Consider the following 17,574-nt stretch of genomic DNA (forward strand, 5'->3'; position numbering starts at 1 on the left):
TGCACAAGAGCTGTGCGCTCTGTGGCAGCCTGCCAAAAATAAGCCTCCAATAACCAAATTAAGCACAAAACCCACATTTTAAATGATGGGATTTTTGTGCATTTATTGACAACCAGAATAAGACCATCGAATGGGCTGAACTACGTCGTGCGTTACCGTTCGCCCAAGCGCAGGACGAGCCTGGAATTCAATGCCAGGCTTTTTTTGTCGTCAGCAATTGTGACCTTTGTGGGCTCGAGCAGTTTAATCTGCCACCCCCGCCGCGAGCTCCGGTGCCAACCACTCAACGCCGTGCTGGAACAGCGTCGCCGCCCAGCGTGTGTCCGTCGCGGCCCTCTTAGGTGTTCTGCTTGTCGGAGTGCACGCAGCCGGGGCAGCAGTGCAGGGTCTCGTGAATGAAGAGATCGCAGTCGAGGCAGAACGGTCTCGCGCACAAAGAGCACATGAACACCTGCGGGCGACACGCGATTTGAGCTTCATAAAAACGCACGATTGAGCTTCAGAGATAAAAGGGGGCCCCATGTAAATGTTACAGACCACTAAATAAAAAGTCACCTTTGCCCAGCTGTACAGCAGCGGCCACACACGGACATACGTCTGCGTTGATTAAGTCACGCGTGCCCACAGAGCCAAGCACAGCGTCACGCGTGTCTCGGCTGTCACTCAAGAAGTGGTTCAGGTGGCATCACTGGATGAAGTCACGTGACACCGTGTAAATAGTCGCAGGGACCAGCTCGGTTCACAGGGTAAAAACCCAAGTGGGCAGAAACCTAAAGCAGGGTTCAACTTTTGTGGCCTGCAAGCCACACTTGCCAATATATACGCGTCACCAATACATATTGCTTACTTAATACACAACTAGCCTAAAGCCCGTCCAAGGACGGGTGTATTGCAGTGAATCTGAAATATTCAAACGAAAAAAAAAATCCGCTCATGATTATTAATGATGGTGTTAAGGAGTTAGTGTGACATCAGAGTTATTGCTTTTTATATATTAAGATTATTAAAGATTTGTGAAATTAAAGGGGTGAACAACAACACGAGTGAAATGAAACCTGAGATAAACGAGAGAAGCGTAGAGGACGGCTTCACGCGAATAGTTGCGTGCACGGAGAGTATGGGGTCACGACCCCACGCAACGTGGTTCACATGACGAGGTGGCGTCTGGGTATCACGTGACGTCACCGCCGCCACACATTCGTTTTATTTTGGCCCAACGAGTCGTGTCCAATTCGTGAAGTACTTGAACATGTCATCAATAAGAATAATTTTGAGACGCTGATCGACTTAAATCGCTCAAGCGTCAGCATTGATGCGTTTGCAGTAAAAAAACATTACACTGTTTTCTTTCAGCTGTACTTGACATCCTTCGCACACCCTGAAACACACACGCACACACAGTCGACGCTGATGAGACACTTGAAGAAACATGTTGACAATGTAATAAAAACACTTTGTGCTTATCCTAAAATCGCGCACGAACGTAGAGGACTGACACACGGCTCACACAAGGTGGAAGGGTGAATGACCCAGTCGGCACTAAACTACAAATTTTTTATTTAATTTTACCAGGTAAGGCCCCACTGAGCCATGTGATTCTTTTCAGAAGCGACCTCGCTATCACAAACATTAAATCAGCAAAGTGGCTTATCAAGCGGACATTTATGACAGTCAAATTCTCTCTCAACTCATGATGTTGATTTTAAATGTGGAGGGAAAAACCGGAGGACCCGGATAAAAATCCACATGACCACGGGGATAAAGAGACATCCAAACTCCAAATATACAGCAGCAGGCGTTGGGGGTCGGGATCGAACCCACGACCTCCTGCATCCTAGGCGAGGTATTCAGAAGGCACTGGAGCAATGCACTTAAGTCATCTATATTGAAATCTCATTACTTAGAATAGATTTTTGTGTTTGGTTTGTTGTCCTTCCCCCGCAGCTCCGATTAGCATGGTTGGCTACATACAGTACGAAAGAAGTTCAACACACACACGTACAAACTAATGACTAATTTGCCGAACGAGCAGGAACCGCCTGTCACGCAGATTCAGCTGCGCACACACGGCACACACGGCACGTACCGCTGTCCCGTAAACTTGTCAAGCGGCTGCTCCTGGAAGGCGTCGAGCGGGAACAGGTGGTGGTAGGAGCGCGCCAGGTGCGGCGCCGACACCAGTGTGAGGCCTGGTACGGCGGCACATGCGGACGACAAAAGCGCAGCACGTCAAGGGCGATGACAGCGCATGCCCACGGTCCGGCGCTCCAGAGACGAGGGGTCGGTGGGTCACAGAGAATCTCCCAATCCCACTGGGATGAAAACGTGTCCAGGAGGTGGCAGTGAAGCGAATGGATTTGCGAGTGTTACCCCTGTGTGTGCTTAAGGGTTTCTCCAGGTACTCTGGTTTTCCTACAAATATCGCAGCAGCATCTAGAGGCATCCAGCAGTATCCCAATGCCTTGTGCGATGCTACACCAAGGTAGCCGTACAAGCCGCTTGTTCCTACTCGCGCTGTGACGTAGTTCCGTTCACTCGATCGCATTATATCCAACTCGCATCGGCGTTATAAAAAAACGCTGTTCCCTAATACATTCAACTTGTGTTATGAAAGCATGCACCGTTCTCGGAGTACAGACTATTTGGATGCTGTCCACGTGTGCCAGTGGGGTTGCGTCAGTGTCGGATTAAGCTAGTGCAGGGCCTGTAGCATATGTTATAAAGGGGCTCTAAATAAAAAAAACATAATTAAAACACACATTTTTTACTTGCATAGTAAAGTAATTGTATTTTTTCATTTGCTATACATCCACATAATACGACAAATTGCTAACCTTAAACACCCAGTCGTTCATAAAAGTTGAAGGCAGTATAGTACTATGGTAATAGAGCAAGTGCAATTCACTGAACTGGAATTCATGGCTTGAAAGCATTTAGCGTGGGGTCCTTGAAAGTACTGGGGCTCGTAGGAAATGTAGCTACTGTTGCTACTGGGATGAGGGGTTGCGGGCACACACGCCGCTTGCTGGGCGGCCAGTAACAGTACGCACCGCACACTTTGCACTCCACGGGCAGCTCGCAGTACTTGGCCCGGCACTGAGGGCAGAAGAAGCCTCCTACGGACAGCACCTGGCTTCTTCTCCTTCTGACTCTCCAGCTGCCTGCACGCCAGCGGCACATGACGATCGTCAAACACACAACCCGTCCGTCGTCATCGACAGCGGCGGTCGCCGTGAGCGGTGGCATTGGCAAAAGGGATCGACAGCGGAGTAATTCAACGTCCTTTTTTTACCAGGCAAGAGCCAGACATGGGGTCAATTGCAATTGTGTTTGTGGCTCCCTGTACCCAGTCCCGTTGTCGGTGCCTCTCCCTCGCACCCCTCCACTGGAATCAACTTCCCCTGTACATTGAGCAACACTGCCCATAGACTCAACACTGCCCATAGACTCAACACTGCCCATAGACACAACACTGCACCATAGACTCAGCACTGCCCATAGACTCAAAACTGCACCATAGACTCAACACTGCCCATAGACTCAACACTGCCAATAGACTCAACACTGCCCATAGACTCAACACTACCCATAGACACAACACTGTCCAGACTCAACACTGCCCATAGACTCAACACTGTCCATTGACACAACGCTGCCCATAGACACAACACTGCCCAAAGACTCAACACTGCACCATAGACTCAACACTGCCCATAGACTCAACACTGCACCATAGACTCAACACTGCACCATAGACTCAACACTGCATCATAGACTCAACACTGTCAATAGACTCAACACTACCCTTAGACACAACACTGTCCATAGACTCAACACTGCCCATAGACACAACACTGCCCATAGACTCAGCACTGCCCATAGACTCAACACTGCCCATAGACTCAACACTACCCATAGACTCAACACTGCCCATAGACACAACACTGCCCATAGACACAACACTGCCCATAGACTCAACACTGCCCATAGACTCAACACTGCCCATAAACACAACACTGCCTATAGACTCAACACTGCCCATAGACTCAACACTGCCCCATAGACTCACACTGCCCATAGACACAACACTGCCCATAGACACAACACTGCCCACAGACTCAACACTGCCCATAGACTCACACTGCCCATAGACACAACACTGCCCACAGACACAGCACTGCCCACAGACTCAACACTGCCCACAGACTCAACACTGCCCACAGACTCAACACTGCCCATGTACTCAACACTGCCCATGTACTCAACACTGCCCATAAACTCAACACTGCCCATAGACACAACACTGCCCATAGACTCACCACTGCCCACAGACTCAACACTGCCCATAGACACAACACTGCCCATGTACTCAACACTGCCCATGTACTCAACACTGCCCATAGACTCAACACTGCCCATAGACTCAACACTGCCCATAGACACAACACTGCCCATAGACTCACCACTGCCCATAGACTCACCACTGCCCACAGACTCAACACTGCCCATAGACACAACACTGCCCATGTACTCAACACTGCCCATGTACTCAACACTGCCCATAGACTCAACACTGCCCATAGACTCAACACTGCCCATAGACACAACACTGCCCATAGACTCACCACTGCCCATAGACTCAACACTGCCCATAGACACAACACTGCCCATAGACTCACCACTGCCCATAGACTCAACACTGCCTTTGCACATTAAGCAGTCCCCCTCATTAACCCCCTTCCGTTCCTCTCAAAGCTTCACCGCCTCTTCTCCATCGCCCATTCTCTTCCCTCACCTCGCCCCTCCACTCCTTCCCGTCACTCCCCTACCCTTTAGTGATCCCCAAGCACCCCTCTGATGCTGTCACTCGTTCATCAATCTTTACACTCGTCTGCCATCTAAATCATTCTACTCCGTCACCGTTTTTTCTAAACTGTGTCAAGCACTTTGAGTGAAGGCGTTCTAAAAATATCATATAAAATTATATTACATTGTAGTCATGCGATCTGACCCAATTATTTTTCAAATTATTAATTACCTCCGATTTTCCCACACCTCCAATTAGCAAGGTTGGCTACGTACGGTGCGAAAGAAGTTCAACGTACAAAGGTCAAAGATACCCAGTGTAGCCTTAACAAACTATTGGGGCAAATGCTGTTAGCGAGCACCTATGAAGGTCGCACGGCACACGAGGGGGTGGGTGGCCAGCACCACGCCCGGCCACCTTTGTCTCCCCAGTGGCGGTGTGGTTTACACACCGCACCAGGTACTCATTTGAGGCTGAGTCGACCTAGGGGAGGCACATAACCGGTTCAGATAATCGTCACTGGTGTTGGGCGTGAGGGGGAATTGAACTCGGGCCGCCAGGTTCATAGCACAGCTCGCGCTAACCGCTACACCACCGCTCCCCAAAACATATACAGACACGCACACTACGTTGACCGCAACAGCCTATGTGTAAGAGTTAAAGACATTGGCCCCGAGTTTGTGGTGTGCAGGGCTCACGCCATGCTGAAGGAGGGCTTGGCGTCGCTCTCCGTCGCCGAGCCCAACGTGTGCTGGGGGAAGCCTGGGAAACGATGACGCAACACGGGGGGGGGGGGGGGACGACGACGACCGGCACGGAAAAGCCATCGGTGACTTCAGGCTAAAGCGGGGGAGGGGTGGGGGGAGCTTTCCTTTACCGAGGGATGAAAAAGGGGACTTTCAAATACCCGAATTAACACACAGACAGCGGCTTCTGGCTGGCCATCAAAACAAAGACGGTAACCGCATCGCCACGCTTTCAGACGCGCTTCTGCGGCCGTCTGGAATGCTCTTCCGATATTAGGAAGCCACTGGAGCTATGCACTTTGAAATAATCTAAATTGCAAAACGCCTTTATTTAGAACTGCTTTTTCTATTCAGTTTGTTGTCCTTCCCCTGCACCTTCGATTAGCGTGGTTGACTACGTACGGTGCTGAAAGAAATTCAACGTATGGCACGTACAATAAACATCGGGGCTCTCCTGAGGCCTGTGCATGCTCACAACGCCCGGTGGAGCCTTTATGATCACAGAACGGCGAACAGAACGTGCGTGTCGGCCGAGTGTAAGAATGACCCTTGCACCGACGGACGTGACCCGACAACGCTACAATTGTGTTGAAAATATGACACTCTAATACCCAATTAGTGTGCCTAGGATGCTAGTACGGTATTCCCTCGTTATTCACGAACTTTCTGCGATTTTGGCTGTCAGCGAATTGCATCCGCAACTCTCCACGTCTGCATCGAGAGAGCGTGATGAGATAAAGTGATGAGATAGAACTTCTTCGAAGATTTAGAAGCATCTTCAGACATAAGAGGCAATATCATTATCCACGAAATTTGCTATTCACGAGCATCTCCGGACGTTTCCCTTGCAAATAAGGAGGCAATACCGTGGCGAGGGATTGATGTCGTGTTCTGGCTATTGTTCATGTGATGGCCTTCATGTGGCTGCAGGCCGTGTGTATTAAAGTGGAGGAATGTATCCAGCCTATGGGCCTGAGGTTCCATAACCCTGGTTCTAAAGGGTTGTGTCCATTTCTCCACTGTAAGGCATTGTGAAGTAGATTATTGTTGTTGTATGTTTCATGACAATGTAACACCGGTGAAAACCGACTCACCCATGCGGATTAAGGAAGAGTCCATGTTGGCGCTGACAGGAGGGGGCGTCACGTGGTATAGCAGCAGCTCCTTGAAGTGGGACTCGTCCAAAATGACGTGGTACGACCCTGCACGACAGGGGACAGTGGTGCATATGGTCGAGAGACAAAAAAAAAGAGATAACATTTGTGAACAAAAGCAAAATAAATGCAACAGGTAGAGGTTGTAAATGTCTAAACAGTAATGCAGCGTGTTAGGGATACGTTTTGCATTTCAAATATCCGATGTCAGATTTTTAAGGACAATTTCAGAAAACTTTCAGATAGTAAGTCATTTACTTTACGTACTAATAACATTGCGTCTTTTCATGCGAACAAAAGCGACGTCACCCGATGCCACAAGCCTCCATTTTGTGGGAATAGCGATGGAAGTGATGTCGTATTTTCGGATCAATACCGATTAAAATGTTTTTTTTCCCCGGATGATCCAAAAGTTCCTATGAAGGCCTTGATTTTCAGATTGTTTTGGGAAAATCGGGAACACATCCCCTACGGTGTTGTAGGCTTCGGTAAAAGTCAGAGAAGCAAGTGGCTTGGTGTAATGATAATCGGGTTTTCCCTTTTCTGCCAATAAAACAGGAGGTGTTAAGATATTATTGGTTCTTTTGGTAAAGTCACGTAGAAGGGAAATAATAAAATAATACAAATATAAAACAATAATATTCTCACGTTTCGACTGCAACACAAGCAATCATCACCAGGTGTGAAATACACAGCAAGAAATTTGTGAAATCCACAGCAAGAAAATTTTTCTTGCTGTGGATTTCACACCTGATGATTGCTTGTGTTGCAGTCGAAACGTCGTGAGAATTTTATTGTTTTATATTTATATTATTTTATTATTTCCCTTCTACGTGACTTTACCGAAAGAACCAAGCAAATGAATCCCTGCAGTCACGAAAGCTTTAAATCAGGTGTTAAGATGTTAAAAACCAAACTGAAACCTTTGCATTGAATCATGTCAGCATTTACCACATATACTTGTGGTGAACATGCAAAAAAAACATGATTCTAGCTTTGAAGTTTTCGTGACTGCAAGGATCCATACTCTTTGGTTTTTTCGGTAAAGTCACGTAGGTGAAAATAAAATAACTAAATTAAATCACGTTTCGGAAGCAACACAAGCATCCGTCATCAGGTGTGACTGCTCCAGTTTAATTACTGTAGCGTATGAAGAGAGCTATTTAGAGACACATGTTTATATAGGGTACTGGGGGGGGAGCATGCGGCAGGCCGTGTGAATTTACCAAAAAAAACAAAGAGTATTAAAACAAAACATGCTCCGACAGTCCGTGCATTGTCTTTGAAACTTACTGGTCCACACCAGAGACAGCTTTCTTTATAGCCTAGTCTCAAAGAGTGTTAGACCAGAGGACGCCAAAAGGCGAACAGATATGGCGAGGTGAACTTTCGTTTTTATAAACAACGGTGGAACTGCGCCGCGTGACTGACAGGAGACTGGCTTATTTGGCGGTGTGCTTGACCGACCAGTTAACTCTCTTGTACAACGAGATGACCTGCCCATTCAAGCGAGTTCCTCTCTTCAGTGCAGGCCTGGGATCAAGAGAGAGGTTTTTTTTTACCTCCGGTCTCTTTCGTAAGAGCCGTGCAGACGTGCACTTCCGCAGAGAGTCCGATGATGGACACACGCACCTTCCCCGCCTTTAAGGTCTGAAACAACGCAGCACAAAACGGCGGTAGCCGTTATGAAGGTGTGTCCCCCTCCCCCCCCTGTTATTTGTTCACCGTTACAGTTTTATTATTCTTACACTCATGATGCAGGAATCAACTATTTATCCTTTGCTTCATGGCACGTGTAGACTCATGTAAACGATGCTTGAGGACAAAATGATAACAGACAATGCGAGTGGGAAAGTGTCAACAAGATTTTGGAATAAAATAACAAACACACGAGTTGTAAAAATAAACTCTTTATGAGGGGATGGGGATGGATCGCCAAGGAATTATTGACATCTGGAAGTCCGTCTGCCGAGGACAGGGGAACGGGGCAACCAAAATAACGAGAGCCATTTTTGTCGAATTCGGTCAACAAAAAAATCCTCAATATTTCAACAGCCGCAATGCACCATAGGTGAATACGAGACGGTGGCGGTCCTCAATAAATAAGGTCACCTAGAGCTGCACGCGAGGCTCCGAAAAACCGGGTTGCCGGTCCCCCTGGCCGACGAGGTGGAGGGATGACATCGGCTCGTGTGCAACTGCTGGTTGGATTGGCGCACCGAGGGACGGAGAGAGGAGGTGGTGGCGGCGGCGGCGGTAAAATGACCCGACGCACCTGAATGAGGTCGTAGATGTTGGCTGGATCGCATGTGGTGAGGCTGCCGAACACCACCAGGATTTCGCGACTCGTGTGGCTGGGCATATGTCTGCAAAGTAGGTGGCGCGCACTGCCGTTGCGGGTCCACTCTCCTCTCTTAAGCACAATCCACACGTCCCCAACGTCCCGTCTCACACTGTCTGCAATTCTCTCCATTTTGTACAATCCGCGACCACCAACAAGAGCTCACAGAATAAACGCACCTGGCGCGACGCACATGCAGCCAGCGGCCAATGCCACAGAACTTGCTACACATTGTAAATGTGATTTAAGCTTTGATGGGAGACCAACATTTTAATACAGGATTTAAGAAGTGCTGGTTCAGATCTCCAATATATATAAAACAGTTGTTTATTCAGAAAAGCCTGAATAAATAACCGTAGGGAGTGATGATTGGTATACGTTTTCCCAATAGAGTAATTTTCCGGTAATGTTTCAAATTGGCAAATTTCATCCTACTCTTTTTAGAAGAACGTAACGGAGACTAATTCCCGCCAAGTGCCACCCGGTCCCACCCGGCCCTACCCAGTGTCCCCTCTAGCCCAGCACTCACTTCAGGGTCTCCATAGCCAGCTGCAGCGAGTTGTAGAGAGACGGTTCTCCCAGGCATGTTGACTGGGTGGCTTTCTTAAGAGCCGTAATGTGCTTCTTGGGTGTACCTGTTCAGAAAACTTGGCGTCAGTTTTTATTACAGGACATAATTTTATTATTATTTATTTTTATTAACTAAGAGCCCGGCACAGAGCACGAGCGATGGGGAGAGGGGGTAGAGGTGTTCTGAGGCCGGGTGCGCACGTGTCAGGGCAAAGGGACGGTGGCCAGGTGCCCACATTTGAAGAACGGCAATTTGGGGTTGACCTTACGGCTGCTACAGCAGTTCGTGTGCTTTGTATGACGCGGCGGCTTCGTTTTCGAAATCCTGTTTTAACTACATCGCTGCAAAGCATCGGTCCTGAACGCCTACTTGGCCCGATGGGTCACAACCGTATTTCATGTTTTTGTCGACGGAGAAAAACAAAGCCTTGTATGTTTAATTATGCATTGTTTTATAAATGACTATCCAGTTTTCGAAGCCGGCAGGGTGGCTCAGCGGCCGAGCTTTGCAATCGGAAGCTTAAGAGCCCATTTCCTCAGCCCATCATCCCTCCAGGGTCAATAAAAATAAAATTACCACTTTGTGGTAATTATTTTATTATTATTTGTTGGTCCTATGGAGAGACTTGCCCCCCACCATTGCAATGTGGAATTTCCAGCAGGGCTGTAAACGGGAGATGAGAACCAATGCCTCAAAGCTCGTTTGAGCAGAAATTGTAACCATGTTGCCGTTGAAGATTTGTAGGAAAATCATTTCCAACGTACGTATCAAGCCCCGTGTGTCTTTTTTGGTGTGCAACACTTAGTGACTATGCTAAGGTATCAAACTCACTTCGCTATGTAAGGTGGCTTAGTTCAACACAAGGCTGGTTTCATTTCCCAGAACCTGACATCAGAAGTTCAACTTTGCTGGCTTGTTTGCTCTGAGAGGAGCACAGGATCAGTCACATGCACCTCCTTGCCACTAGCAAATTGTTACGAATCAAAGAGTCTTCATGAGAATCAAGATCTTTATTTAGACTGCAGGTGGAATCCGATGAGCTGTGAAGCTCTTTTTAAACAGATTTCCAGTGTGGGTGAGTCAGCAAATTACGCAACAAATGAAAAACGATACCTCCAAGTTCGGTCAACTTCTCCGCCCTTTTATTTTTTGTCGTAATCAATCCGACCTGCGGAACGCAAAAAAAAAAGGAGCCGTTATTTACTTGAAACTTCAAAAAGGCCACACTTGCAGTTGAACAGCAAGAGCTTTATCCGACACGATTTGGTTCCATATTCTCACCTGGCTGATGGGATTCTGATAGAAGTACTCCTCCACAAAGTGCTCCAGCAGCTGTTTAAAAGACGGGAAGTAAATCTTGGTGAAGTAAACACAACGCAGGCACATGCCATGGCTAGTGATCCCGTGGAGGGTAAATAAAGATGCAAGCAGTGATTAAACAAAAACATATTTCTTTAATTAAGCTAAGCGCTTATACAAATGAAAATGCTCATTCCTATAAGCACATTATATATATTGATTGCAAACCTCATTCTCAAAATATGTCACTGACATCTATATATATAAAATCGCGAATCTGTCTGTCTATCTGTCTGTCTGTGTGTCTGTGTGTCGCCGGACCATACGCACTTTCATTGGACGCCGGTTGCCCCTGCCAACGGCTAGCGACGCCTTCGCCGCTTTCATTGGACCTGGCAACGGCTAGCGACGCCTTCGCCAAGGGCTGCACTTTCATTGGACGGCGGTTGCCCCTGCCAATGGCTAGCCACGCCTTCGCCACTTTCATAGGCTCCGTAATTAATTAAATAATAGCCATTACACAGTATTGTTGGAGCGCTGAGGGGGGGGGGGGGGAAGGAACGCCACCCGTACCCTGCCTCTGCCGGGTGGACAATTTTGACGAGGCCGCAGGCTCTGCACGCTACTAGGCCTCGACACCCACCACGCCACTCTGAGGTAAATTCATCAAAGTTTTTCGTACTCTTCACTCGACCCCCACCACAATGTGTGCAATTAATATTACTTTTAAACCCAACGCGCCAACAATCGATTACTTAAATGTTCACTGTACAAATAGTCATTAAGCTGGGTCAGCGTACTGCCAGTCTATCATGTAGACTGTAGCCTGCTTATTAAGCTCGGTGAGCGTACTGCCACTCTATCATCTACACTCTAGCCTGCTTATGAAGCTGAGTGCGTGTACTGGCAGTCTATAATGTGGACTGTTGCCTGCTTATTATAATCGATTCTTTATATGTTCTTTGTACAAATAGTCATTAAGCTGGTTGAGCGCCCCCAGTTCGATTCCAACTCACGCCCACCACCGCTGACGATTATTTTCAACGGACCTGGGCCTCCCCTAGGTCGACTCAGCCTAAAACGCGTAACTGCTGTCGTGTGTGAACATCGTCACTGGGGAGACAAAGGCGGCCGGGCATCGTGGATCCAAGTCCCGGGCGAAGCCGGGTCATGTCTATGTGTGTATGTGTTTATGTGTATGTCTGTGTGTCTGTATGTATGTGTGTATGTATGTGTGTGTATGTGTTTGTGTGTATGTGTGTGTGTATGTATGTGGGTTTTTTTGTATGTCTTTATGTGTATGTCTGCGTGTCTGTATGTATGTGTGTATGTACGTGTGTGCATGTGTTTGTGTGTATGTATGTGTGTGTCTATGTATGTGTATGTGTTTCTGTGTATGTATGTGTGTGTATGTATGTGTGTTATGTGTCTGTCTGTGTGTCTGCATGTATGTGTGTGTGTATTGTGTATGTGTTTGTATGTGTTTGTGTGTTTACGCTCGCATTACACAAATGTGTTGCAGGTCTAAGGCGTTCCTTGCGCAGCATTGCCGCTTTATTATTTCAGTCGTTTACTGCCGTATGCACCCTGAAAGTCGTGTGTGTCTGCAGCAAGCGCGTGTATGTGTACCTATGGACGCGCGCGCGTGTGTTGTGTAGGGGGAACGGTAGTGTAGTGCTTAGCGTGCTGCCTGTGTCTGTGTGTGTGTCTGTGTGTGTGTGTCTGTGTGTGTGTCTGTGTGTGTGTCTGTGCGTGTGTGGTGTGTGAGGATCGGTGGGTGTAGTGCTTAACGCTACGCTGCGCTACCAACCCGGCGAACCCAGTTCGATTCCCGCTCACGGCCACCACCGGTGACCATTATTTGAACCTCCCCTAGGTCGACTCTGCCTCAAACGAGTAACTGCTGTGGCGTATTAACATCGCCACTGGGGAGACAAAGGCGGCCGGCCGTGGTGGATACAAGTCCCGGGCGAAGCCGGGTAGTACAGCTAGTGACCTATAACTGAATTTTAGGTATCGTCACAACAATTACGATTCATGGCGTCTATGTATTATTTTTGCAGGAGAAAGATGGGAGTTGAGATTGGATCAAAGCGATGTCTTGCTCAAATGAACGTTTGGAGTGCTGCTCATCTCCTATTCATAGCCCAGAGTTGGTGCTGGAAATTCCCTATTGCTACCGCAGGGCGAGTACATCAAAAATTACCGTTGTTGACTGCCCCACAAAAGTGGTATTAATTTTTTGTTATGAACCCTGACCAGGATATTAAATTTCGCAACCTTCCCCAAAACCCTAAGGCAGGCTGAGAATGGCAAAAAAAAAGCTTGGGCACAAACAAACTGCCTTGCCTTGAGAGAACAGGTGAGACGATTGGGCTTCAGGTCTTGGTCTTCCATGCCCCGCGACATATCCACCACTACGAACAGATGCCGCATCTAAAGAATGAGAAATCCCTGCTTCATCCAGACCCTCGGTTGTTGCTGCTGCTCACACAGTGCGTTAATCGCCGGGCTGAGCTGACGATCGGTGCCCATTTTTAAGATGTATATACTCCCACGTATGGGCTCCGATTGAGCACAGTTGGCTATGTACGGTGTGAAAGAAGTTCAACGTACATACAGTAGACTCTCGATTATACACGCTAATTATGGGCAGCACGGCCGCGGATAATTCACAATCGCTGATAATCCAAAAATATAAATTTTCCGTGGACCTCTATGCCAAAAACCAAATTTGCCCACGCAGAAGAGTCCGCCCACTACGTGGTGAGCAGAGCCACGCCAATCAACATCAATCAAACTCCGCCCACTATTGTAAAGATATGCAACTACTGTACTATAGAGGCGATCTCGTGGATTTCGGATTAACCGGAGCAATATATTTGTACGGTTTAAGCATGTGACTTGCAATAAACATTTCCAAGAATAACAATGTATAGCTGTTTTTAAATTATTTATTTGGGCTTAAGGAAAAATCCACGAGTTATTAATTTATGTCAAAAGGTATTCTTTACAACACATCTCTCAATCTAAGTCGGGGTCACCAATGACTCCATAAAAATAAAATAAATGTTCACTTCCAGCATCCTGGCTTACTGGAATGACATTTCAAGTAATGTATCAAAATCAAAATAAATACTGTGTTCCCACAGTAAATAATTGTTTACTTATCCAAAAAGCATTACTTAGGCGTTAAGACTTTTTCAGGAGGCCCGTGCATTGCGATGTTTGACCGATTATCTCGCATTTTAGAGAAAACCAAGTATCAGGAGAAATCCCATGTATTGGAGATAACTAAAAAAAAAATCTACAACATACCAAATGTTTCACCTACTATAGGCTATCCCATAGCCCTAAAAAGTACGTCTCGCACACAAGCAGCGGTGTTCTACACTTACCATCCCAAGCCGCACTTGTCCATGAAATTCAGAGACTCTGAAAGTAAACAAGCATAAGTACAGTCCTCGCTCAACGCGTGTTCGCACAACGCGTTTTCGTGACAGCGGTTTTTCAGGAAACACTTTTCGCACGACACGGAATGCGCAACCATTATAACGCGACCTCTGAGTGGTCGACGACGAACTACTTTCTTGAGCTGGGGCGGCTGGACGGTGTGGGAATTCTGGGTACACGCGCGGAGTGATACGGTACATGGCGGCGTACCCTCACCTCAGTTCTTTGTCCCACCATGAGATAGCGAAAGGCCGATTTTATCGTGCAAATGTGATTCAAATTGGCAGTTTTATTTATTCATTCCCTATAATGTAATTCCTCGCTGAACGCATTTTCGCTTAAAGCGACACTCTTAAAGAACGCATCTACCACGTTAAACGAGGCATTACTATAATATGCAGGGCTTTGTTAAAACGCAAAGAGGCAGAGTTGACTTTAAACAACAATATTGTTTCGTTTAACATTACACGTAGGATGACCAACTCTCAATTGCAGAACATTGATTGACTAATAATTACTTCCATGAATTTTACAGCTGCAATGATTTGAACTTGATGAAATAAAATTTGGCATCGAATTCTGAAGTCCAAAATAGAGTTTGAGGGAAAATATTCACTGATCTGCAGAGGACAGGAATGTAGCCAACGACTCTAAACAGAACCCTTGCCTCATTAAAGGCCATTAATTGGGTTCAGTGTTGAAAAAAATTCCACTGAATAATCATTATAACAAGAGCCAATAATGTATCAACTACTGTATATCTGTGATTTACTTAGCTATTAGTTCTGTGTATGTGTGTTGAACTTTTTCTTGCACTGTACATAGCCAACCGTGCTATGTGTATGTATGTTGACCTTTCGCACTGTACGTAGCCAACTACGTCATGTGTGTGTAACTTCTTTCGCACCTTACCTAGCCAACCTTCCTAACCGGAGGTGCGGGGGAAGGCCAAACAGTGGCATATGAAGCGGGGGTCTTACTTGCGGCGCTTGGCTTGGAAGATGAGATCGTCCACGCTCGCCTTGAGGGACCCCGACTCATCCTCTTTGAGCACCTCCCTGCACCACGACAGCAGATCGGCAGCACGTCAATGTCAGAATTAGAGACGAAACTAAAAACACTTCATTATTTTACCAGGTAAGGCCCCATTGAACTATTCTATAGCTCTTTTTCAAAAGCGACCTGGACATCACAATTGATCGCTCAACGAAGTGGCTTATGATGTGGATATTTATAGCGGCCAAATACTCGGAGAAAAATCCACGCGACAACAGGGAGAAAATGCAAACTCCAAATGTAGTACAGGCGTCGAGATTGAACCCATGACCTATATGCCAGGCGAGGGAGTTTACTGTTTCTATTGAGACCCTGGCTATTAATGAGTTTTAATCCGGCGAGGATGAATCCACTGCGTCGTTATCATCAAGTACCATTTGACGAGGGTGAACTATTCGGTGAGGAGTTAACAGTGGTAGCTGTCTTAACAAAGGCCCCACCGATAACGTCAAAATTTCCATGACCAACTTGACGTGTTCCAAGTACACGGTTGTTTTTGTTGTGTTAAGCAAAGAACGCCGTTCATTTTTCCAGGGAAGCTTCACGAAAAGGCGCCAAAAACTCTTCTTCCAAAGGGTCGTGCCATGGGGATGTCTGGACATCCGAGGGCTTTTGTGCGTTCCAAGAGACCAGTGTGACCCTGAGAAAGCCCAGATCCTTGGAAGGGATAACATCTCCAGGGTCCAAAGGGCCTCACGAACCAAATTGCATGCATTGTCACATTGATAATTGTATTTTTACCCTTTTATCTGGCAACAAAACTGACACCTTTTTACAAGGAGTCATGTTTGCATTGACCACAATACCTGCAGTCGGAATACAAACAAAAAACATAACTCTGATGTAGGCACTGTCCTTGAAATTGATTGGTCCACACCCGAGACAGCTTTCCTTAGAGCCTCGTCTCACATGGTGTTGGACCAGATGACGCCAAAAGGCGCACAACTCAAGGACAATGCACCATCAGAGTATGAGAGCTCGGGGTAAGCATTTACACCATTGGAACCTCATTTGCCAGTAGCAAAATATTATATATTTTTTGTCACATTGCTTGTGTTGCAGTCGAAACGTCGTGAGAATTTTTTTGGTTTTATATTTCTATTATTTTATTATTTCCCTTCTACGTGACGTTACCGAAAGAACCAAGAATATGAATCCCTGCAGTCACGAAAGCTTTAAATAAATAAAAATCCTGGCCACAGTTCGCATCATCAACGGGATGGCAGATTCACAAATCTGCCGTCCACCCAACAGCCCCCTGCCACGCAAGTGGATCACGTCGCCGCCACCACGCCGCTTGGTGCCAGGCTAGGTGCACTTTAGAGGCCACGTGAAGTGTGGAAGGCGACCACCTGGTGGCCCAGAGGTCCACGGAGAGTCCCACGTGGGATTACAGGTTCGCCGAGATGACTGGCAGACGCACCACCTGTGCCCACCATTGTGTCAAATTGCCTGCCCCCCTCGAAGGCAGATTTTGCTTAATTAGCTCTCTACGATTTTGATTTAAAGCTTTCGTGACTGCAGGGATTCTTCATATTCTTGGTTCTTTCGGTAAAGTCACGTAGAAGGGAAATAATAAAATAAATATAAAACATTAATCAATAAAAATTCTCACGACGTTTCGACTGCGACACAAGCAATCATCGTCATATAATTTTATTACCGAAAGAACCAAGAATGTAACTCTCTATGCTGGACTTCTTTCGCGCCGTACGTAGCCAAACGTGCTAATCGCGGCGAGCGAGAGGAAGTTCTCACCAAGTTCTTTCATAATCTCCCTCCCAGCGTTTGGCCCGTTCCGGCTCCTCTTCCATCATTTAGCTCTGTGTTGTTGTTGTTGTTGCTGCTGCTGTTGTTGTTGTTGATCGTTGGTGTGGCTCGCGTCTCGCTTTGTTTGCCGTGGGTGTCGGAAGAGGGGGACACTTGTACTTGATTTCATAACACAGATACGCCAGCACGCCCCAAGCCGATTGGCTGACGCTGCCGCGAAGCCGATTGGACGGGCAGCCGCTGAAGGCCGCAGCCAATCAGAGGCCGTCGACGCGTGTGCGCTTTACGAAATCTAAAGGGCGTGAATGTTGAGGTTCCTTAGGGTTCTGCGGGGCCACGTGGGTTACCCCGTGGCTGTTGCAATAAATCCGATGAGC

General features: G+C 47.0%; 1 protein-coding gene across 3 annotated transcripts; it reads right to left on the minus strand.

Moving 5' to 3' along the window:
* Positions 1-279: 279 nt before the first annotated feature.
* Positions 280-17,374, minus strand: LOC133355079 (general transcription factor IIH subunit 2-like). Of its 3 annotated transcripts, XR_009756659.1 has the most exons (15): positions 17,186-17,373; positions 15,352-15,429; positions 14,317-14,353; positions 13,268-13,354; positions 10,901-10,951; positions 10,733-10,787; positions 9,578-9,683; positions 8,983-9,073; positions 8,270-8,357; positions 6,648-6,755; positions 5,506-5,569; positions 3,051-3,161; positions 2,087-2,189; positions 1,339-1,378; positions 322-451 (listed from the first exon to the last, which is right to left on the minus strand). XR_009756659.1 is itself a non-coding variant. In XM_061572369.1 (14 exons), the coding sequence occupies exons 1-14, from the start codon at positions 17,242-17,244 to the stop codon at positions 338-340; spliced, it is 1,128 nt and encodes a 375-aa protein (XP_061428353.1). In that variant the 5' UTR covers positions 17,245-17,373; the 3' UTR covers positions 280-337. The 3 variants fall into 3 exon arrangements, 2 of the variants coding, with proteins under 2 accessions (XP_061428353.1, XP_061428354.1); XM_061572369.1 differs by lacking the exon at positions 5,506-5,569 and having other exon boundaries at positions 280-451; XM_061572370.1 differs by lacking the exons at positions 5,506-5,569; positions 13,268-13,354 and having other exon boundaries at positions 280-451; positions 17,186-17,374.
* Positions 17,375-17,574: the final 200 nt, after the last annotated feature.

Source organism: Lethenteron reissneri, chromosome 50 (genome assembly GCF_015708825.2).
Source record: "Lethenteron reissneri isolate LAM-NWPU_2019-01 chromosome 50, ASM1570882v1, whole genome shotgun sequence".
NCBI classification, from domain to species: domain Eukaryota; kingdom Metazoa; phylum Chordata; class Hyperoartia; order Petromyzontiformes; family Petromyzontidae; genus Lethenteron; species Lethenteron reissneri.